The sequence below is a fragment of the Pygoscelis adeliae genome, unplaced genomic scaffold (genome assembly GCF_000699105.1).
Source record: "Pygoscelis adeliae isolate BGI_AS28 unplaced genomic scaffold, ASM69910v1 Scaffold608, whole genome shotgun sequence".
Classification (NCBI taxonomy): domain Eukaryota; kingdom Metazoa; phylum Chordata; class Aves; order Sphenisciformes; family Spheniscidae; genus Pygoscelis; species Pygoscelis adeliae.
This window is the reverse complement of record NW_008825407.1, coordinates 214,252-222,172: the sequence shown is the minus strand read 5'-3', so window position 1 is coordinate 222,172 and position 7,921 is coordinate 214,252. Positions and strand designations below refer to the sequence as shown.

At 48.0% G+C, this 7,921-nt stretch overlaps 1 protein-coding gene across 1 annotated transcript in view; it reads left to right on the top strand.

Annotated features, from left to right (window-relative positions):
- Positions 1–7,921, top strand: part of GRIK4 (glutamate receptor, ionotropic, kainate 4) — a 140,669-nt gene that overhangs the window by 79,601 nt on the left and 53,147 nt on the right. The window contains exon 6 of the mRNA XM_009330401.1: positions 193–246. Within this exon, the coding sequence (XP_009328676.1) occupies positions 193–246 (54 nt within the window). The remainder of the gene's footprint in view (positions 1–192; positions 247–7,921) is intronic.

The following is a 7,921-nucleotide window of genomic DNA, read 5'->3' as shown; positions in this document are numbered from 1 at the left end:
GGTTCCCCAGACTTTAATTTCACAGGTCAAATTGTGTTGCTGTGTCCCACTCTTCCCCGCCTGCAGGAAGACAGCAGCGCTTGCATGGAGCGATAAGGATGAAAAAGCAAATGTGGCCCAGTCTCTGCCTTGCCGGAGTGGAGATTGAAGATTGTCAGGCTCTGGTCTAATCTCCTTTCCTCTCCTTCACAGGCAGCTGAACTGGGAATGGCATCTGCCTATTACACGTATATCTTCACTAATCTGGTAAGACGTTTTTCTCGGCTTTTCTCCCGTGTGCGTGTAGAGTCATGTTAATGGGAGCTGATCTCCCCAGCCCGTGGAAGCACTGGGGAGAGCCACGTGCTTGCGCAGCGGGGGATTTGTGGCGGAGGGGGAGGGAGGCAGGGAGGGGTGTGCCCCTGCAAACCTGAACATCAGTCAGGGAAAGTCTTGCCCTGGCCTTTGGGAGGTGAAAGCTGACAGGTGCCCAGCAGCACCGATCGATCCCAGGCAGCTGCCAAAGGCAGGATTTGTAGGCACTGTGGCCGGAGCCGGTGCGATGAGATATGCAGGTCCTTGGGAAGCACCAGCAGACGGGCGGTTCCTGACCGAGGGCTCAGGAGGGTTACGCTGGAGGTGTCAGCACCCGAGCCCGTTCCCTGCACCGGGAGAAGGGCAAGCTGTGCTGGGGCATGTGTGCAGAGGGCAGCACGGCCCCGTGCTTTTTCACTGCACCTCTGAGAGCGGCTGTGTAAGAAAAGGAAGGATGATACCATAAATGTTGAGAGGCAGAGCAGGGTATATCTTCAGCATGGTCCCTCGTGATTCGACTTTATAGCTACTAATAACATTAATGGGGGGATCGTGTGGTTAAATCCCCGAGTACTGTGCTAAACAAGGAGTAATGGGCTTAGGCAGCAGCAGGGAGAAACCCAAAATAAACATCAGAGAAACTTCTCTTGCTGCAGCAGCTACAAGGCTCTTGAACAGGCTGCTGAGTGGCGTGGGGGAAATGCTACTGCCAGGGAGACCAGATACCTACCTATTAATGCTGGTGTGGGGTTGATGGAAACCTGACTGCAGCAGGATGGGCTGGATGATTAAGTGGAGGTGCCTTCCAACCCCAAATGATACTCATATTCTCTAATTTCTATTAATATTTATGCCAGGGTGTGCGTGTGCCAGGAAAGCCGAGAGCTGAATCACGCTTTGTGTTTGGGTGGGAGTCAGACGGGAACGGATGGAGCCAAACGTGTAGGCAGGAGAGCTGGAGTGGAGAGGAGGAGGGGGAAGGAGGGAAATGGAGGGGTTGAAAGCAAGAGAGCAATTGGGACAGAGAATGGAAAAGGGATAGGGAAAGGAGATGTCAGAAAAGAGAAAAATACAAAAAATAGAAAAAAACCACAAGCTTCCTACCCAAACTAATAGCATTCTGATTCCTGCTTAGCGCTCGATCCATAGGTCCTAACCTTGCTCAATATCAGTCCAGCAAGAACAAGCTTCGCTGCTCCTGTTTATCCCCATGCAAATGATCAGCACTGGGCAGGAAAGCAAAAGGAAGGGATGTCCCTGGAGGGGAACAGCTAGTGATGGACGCTGGGGAAAGAGCTGCGCCCTCGGGAGGTGAAGGTCACTTTTTTTTAAGACAGTGGCTGCTGCTTTGTGATTTCTCACCCCCAAGTGCCAGCCCAAAGTCGGAGCGTAGCTGCGCTGGTGCTGCTGGTAGAGCTGGTAAGGGATGATGGCCGTCCCCATCAGATCCTGCTCACAACGCTAAACCACTCCAGTCATTTCCCAGTCCCAGCAAGTAGTTTTCTTGTTGCCATCTGGTCCCAACAACTGTTTCTTCTTCCACTTGCCCTCCCCAGTCCTGACAGTCACTGTGCACTGCACAGACTGGGACTGTGCACATAGTAAGGGATTTCTATTTGCACATCACCAGCACAGTGGAGTCCATGTTCCTGGATGGTGCTTGGAAAACAGAAATAACTATAAAAATTAAGCTTCCCATTGCCGCCGCCACCACACTAGTTTTGAGCATGGGTTTGATTAAGCATTTGCTTGAGGTCAAGAGGTGAAATTTGTCTTTGAAACCTGTTCACCTAGTGTAATGCAGTTACGGCAGCTGAGGCAAGTGAGAAAGAAATGAGTTTTGTTGCCATTCGCTCTCACAGGATATTAATCTGTTTACCCAGGTTATTTTACCACTTTGACCAAAAGACCAGCCCTCAGCAGAACTAACTGTATTTTTGGCAGGAACCATTAAAGAAAGGTGACATCAGGCAAAACCTGGGCAGATGGAAGAGATTTTAAGGAAATTAGTAATATTTAAATGGGGATGAGAGATGGGAGTGAACAATTTAGACTAATAAATCTGGAGGGATTATCAGGCTCCTAATGAACCCTCTGAGGTTTTGCAATCACTGCCTAATAGAAAAGATAAAATCATAGTGAACTGCTGTCAAGGGGAGCAAGCAAAAAGATAGCTTTAAATGGAGGGACAACCCATCATAAGGGGAATAGACAGTCTGTATAGCATTAAACTACTTGGAGATGGAAAAATATTTCAGGCAGAAAAAGAAGAGAGAAGAGGATAAAATGCTGAATTAAACACCTGCCCTGCGGCACTAGAGGGGAATTCTCTTTCTGTCTTCTAGCATTAATTTCATTTAATAAGCACATCCCAGGTGACAGCTAGTTGTGTGTCACAGCTCTTCTCTCTGCGGAGCATTAGATGGAGGCAAGTTGCTGCAACTCCCCTGGTGCCAGTCCACGGGGAGAGCAATTCGGGGGTGACGGCTCCTCCGTAGCCTCCCTGATGACTGCAGATAGCGTCGGCGTCGCTCTCCCTGCCGTTCAGCGGGGAGGCAGAGCGGCGCGTGAAAGCAGATGCCAGCCTTTGGCAGGAGATTGCGGGAGCAAATGAGGAGGAAGTCCTCAGCCCCCAATGCATTTCCATCGGAGTCGAGGCGAGTAGCCTGACGTAAAAATATCCACAGGCTAATTTACTGCGTGCGAATTCATTATCAGCCTCCTTCAGCCAGCTCGAGGGACCCTTTTTGTCAGCAACAGAAGCTCAACAAATATTCCAGGGCTCCTAATGAAACTTGCAGAACAGAGCAGGTCTGTTGCATTTTTCTTCCCCACGTCATCATCTGTGTACGGGGTACTCGAGGCAACTGAGCACCCCTTGTCCTCAGTCCCCCTGCAAAAAAATCTCAGTATAACCCAAGTTTCTTCATCTCCACATGGTGACAAACTCCCTTGCTCTGGGGCTTACCCTTCTGGGAGGGCTGAAATTTCCCCATGATTAATGGCAAACGGTGACCCTGCGCCTTGGTTTGTGCAGTGCTGAGATGAGCTCAGAGCTGCCCATCGTCCCTTCCCAGCTCCCCGGCAGGGCACAGGGATTCTGTGTATCCACACAGCTTATGAGTGCGTAAAGGGATGATGGTGTGCTCCATAACAGTAGTAGTAATAATACTAATAATGCCAGTACATAAATAGAGCATGGCAAGCAGTCTGTTGTACACAGAAAAAAATGTTCCTCCTAGTGCTGGAAATCCTTGAAATCAGCAGCGCAGAGCAGGAGGGGTGTTGGATGCCTCCAAAATCCTGTGCTACAATTAATTCTTTTAGCTTGTTAATTCTGTGTAGCTTGTTGTTGTTTTCGTCTTTCCATTCTTTTTCCCGCCTTCCCCTCCCCCCCCCCTTTTTTTTTTTTTTAATATAATGTATGGACCTCAGGCTGGGTTTAAATTTCAAAACATTTATCAAGGAGATTAGATGGAAATAATTGAAACAAAATTATTACTGTAAGAAGGAAGGTGTAAAGGAGTTTTACTAGTGCCTTGAGTCAGACGCTCTATTCATTGGATGCAGTTTTGTTCCCCAACAATATTGTGCAGAGGTGGTGTTGCTGATAAAACAGCTGCCGAGTTCAATTTCCAGAGACCAGATAAATCAGTTTTGGTTTGGTTTTTTTGTTTCCTGCTTTTTCTTCTTTGTTAGTGATTTATAAAGAGGCTGGTCTTCATAGAGGATGAGGTTTTCAAAACTGAATTGTCGCTCTGGATGCCCAGTTGGAACTGGAGGGGAAACTGGTGTCCAAATCACCCAGACAACATCACGCGTTGCAGCGGTAGCTTGCCATTACGGTAACGTCCTTTGGAAGGAGGGAATGATGTAAAGTAAAGCAGAGGGAAAGTGGACTACGGGTTAGTTTTTGGCTGGGACTGTGGAACGTAGGTTTTTAGTCCTGCTTTGTAAAATTACCTTCTCTTGGTGAAATGACCCTCTCTTTCTGTGTCTGGCTCTCGGCGTGAGCTCCAGCATGGGCCGTGGTGTTTGGCCTCGCTGCACCAGGTCTGCTGGCTGCAAGCACCCTCGCTCTCCCTTGCGCAAGTGAAGAAGGCAAACTCTCTTGTAATGCTTTGACAAATTTTACCTTGCAGTCCAGCCAGCCTTCCTGATTCCCCGTAGCTGATGCAAACTTTTTTGTAGAATCCCAATCATTCCCTGGATTTATGGTTCATATTTTCAGTGGCGTGTGGTAGCAGGGCAAACAAATCAGGTTTTTGCAAGGGTGCCAAAGCAATTTCTCCTCATTCTAGTTAGCATGAGAAAAGGAGGATTTAGATGAAGCAATAACTGTACCTCCCTGCGTACCTTTTGCTGCCTGTGCTACCTTACCTGTCTGGGTCTTCTTTATGTGTTGTTCAGAGTCCATCCTGTGCTTGATTTCCAGTTGTTGAGTAAATCATTCTCTTGGATACAGCCCAGGCCCTCTGATGTGAGAGCAAACCTCCCTCTTTTCCTCTGCCCTCATGCTGTCTTGTCCTATTTGTCTTTCAGACTTTCTACCCCTTGTTTTCCAAGAGCTGTGCTTTTCAGGTCCCAACATTAGCACTTGACCTCTTTGCTCTTTGAGGATTTGTCACTCTTCAAACCTCAGGCTCCCTGCAGAGAAGTTGAAGTAAATTGCTTTCACTAAGGATGTGGGCAATGTATTTTCCTAAAGTTCTTTCGTTTGAAGAACAGCCTCCAAAATTTAATAGCTCTCCTTGCATGAGGAGATAAAAGACCCATCCTTACTAGCATATGGCACACTGATGCTTTGTGATGTGTCAACTTTGTAAGAGCAAGCAGATTATATGTGGACAGTTCCCCTAAATTGTCCCCGAGTTCATTGAGATCACAGTTCATCTTTAACTACACAAATGGCCAAATAACAGTGCCTTGGGTAGATCTCCCGTATCCACTTACCTACTCAAAAGGCCACGATTTGTTGCTGTGATGACTTCTTTTCTTCTAGAGAAATTGATTTTTACATGTGGCCCATTATAAACTTATTGACTCTGTCAATAGTTTATAAATAAACTGAGCCTTTCAAGAAAACCATAAAGCACTTAACATAATATTGTCCGCTTGAGTAAATAAATAAATGTGTTCTTAGAGGGGCTTAGGAATGATTAACAGACTCGGCAGCTCAGCCCTGAGGGCAACAGGATCCAGAGAGGCAAAGGGAGGTATTTTCTCCACTGCTACATCTAGCAGAGAAGGTCCAATGATCTCAGGGGAGAAATTGGTCACTGGTGCCAGATTGTGAAGAACTGACCATTGCAGGGGCCAAATGTCCCAGTCATGTAACGAGCACGCAGCCATGCACAAGGCCGGTAGTGATGCTCGGGTGGTGGTCCCTGGCATGCCTCTGTTACAGAGGAGAATAGGAGGTACCACCACCCTGGGAAAGTCATTCACTTTAATCTGTGTTTTGTGTCCTTTGTTGATTTGCATGTTTTTCTTCCTTCTTGTACTCTTGCTGCTGTTAATGATCTCCATCAGTACAAGAGCACTGTAGGGGACCTCAGTGGCACAGGAGCCTAAAGTCTTTTCAAGCTTCTTTTGAGGAATCCATGTTTTAGCCATTCGTTTGGGTGTCTCTGGAGGAAGGGTAGTCCCTCTGCTCCCCTCTCTGTCAGCGAGTCTTGCTCTGGACTCAACATGTTGTTCGTGCCTGAACTGTGAAAACCCAGAGTAACTGCAGAGCAGTTGCACCAGATCTGTTCAGTGTAAATAGGACCAGGATGGTACCTTCTGCCCCTTTGGACTAAGCGTACTAGTCCTGCCACCCATGGCCTGGGGAGAGACTCCCTGGAGAGAGTTTTGTTTGCCCAAAGGACCAAGAACTGAGATACTTTATCTCCTCTGGTTAACCCTAAAATGGTGAATAATGATGCACATTGGCATCCAGTGATGTCAGCAGTGAAGTCACTAGAGCTGTGCTGACTTTGCACTAGCTGAACGTTTGGCTCTTGCATAAAAGCTGCCAGGCAATCTCAGTATGGGAATTGAAAGTCTGCGTTTGGAGGGTGACAGCTTTTCTAAGTACCAAATACTCTTGAAATGGAACTTTTGCCAGAGTGAGGGCTTAATAGGGAAATGGAAGCCTTGGCCCAGTATTCTCCTTCCCATCCCACATAAAAATAGAGAAAGAACAGTACAGTGTGTTCTGGACCCACGGCGAGCCTGTGTAAATCAGCCTTCGCTGCCGTCAGAGGGCCAGATCCTTGGCTGGGACTGAGGGGAATGAGGTCAGTGCAGCCTGCTGAGCTTACAGCACCAGGAGTTTCTCCTGATTAGCACTGGACAATGACAGCATCAGAGGGTGTTTCGGAGCCTGCTAATCAGCAGATCCAAAAATCCAATAAAGTCCTTGCAGTAATTAAGAGAAGATAACCACGTGTGTGTGTGAGCAAGAGAGAGGAGGGAGGGAGGGGGACATCTTACTGTCAGTGTAGGTTGAATTGAGCAAATCCTGTTCCTTCCAGGGGCTTGGGATGGGGTGAGGTCGAGCAGGGCGTGGGAAGGTCTTAGAGTCACTAAAAATGAAATGAGCCCATCTTTGTACTTGTCTCTAGTGTGCAGGTAGTGGTCGCCATCTCCCTGCTTCCAGGGTGATCTAGGTTATTAAAAATGTGATAAGAATCGAGTCAGGAAGTGAGGTTTTGTGCACACAAATGGGATGCAGAACAATATCACTAGCTAAATCGATAAAGCTGGAAGGAGCTCAATAGCTGATGCAGAGCGCTGAATAGCAAACTGGCCATCTCGCTGCTGCGGGGTGAGCAATTACCAGGAGCCACTCGCTGAAGGGAGACCACAGTGTGGCAGTGCAGGGGAGTCTTGAGGGTTCGCGGCTCCACACTTTAAAAAACATTTGCTTATTAGGCAGCCTGTTATGACACCAATTAATCCCCTGCTTGACTGGCCCTTTCCACGCAGAAGTCTGCAGCCTCTTCCCAGGCTTGGGAGGGAGGGTGTGATCGGTGGCAGCGGGGCCAGTAGTGAGGGAAGACCTGACCATCATTTGTGGGCTCTACTTTAGTCTGGGAGTGGATCGCTTAGGTGCGGATTTGGGAGGATACTTCATTAATTATATGCTTAAATAGGAATGCTGGCTTTGATGCTTTGCATTGTAAGGCATGTTGTTAATCCACAACTCTTTTAGGCTGAATCGTGCTGTCGGGTTTTTAATTGCTTGCCGTTTTTTGCTCTGTGCCTCAATTTTCTGTATGCTGGGCATAATAATTTCCTGGCAGGAGTCCCCATGGGGCAAGGCAGCAGTGATTTTGTACACCACCATGGCACTGTGCTGTGACAGTGTGAGGAGCAGCGTGTTGCTGCTGTTGTGTTACGGAGCCAGAGTGAAACGGGCAGGGCAGGAGGGGGATTTCCATCAGAAGCCCACCGGCACATTGCGGGAGCAGCATCGCTGGTGCGGGCTGAGGTGGGAGAGGGCTTGCAGGTGCCGAGTCCCGGTCAGGATCAGCTGGCACGTGATCCGAACGTGCAAGTCAAGAGACTTGCACTGAGTAATATGCTTGTACCTTATGGGTTTATGTTCCTAATGGAATGGAGACTATAGCCTGTAAATCTT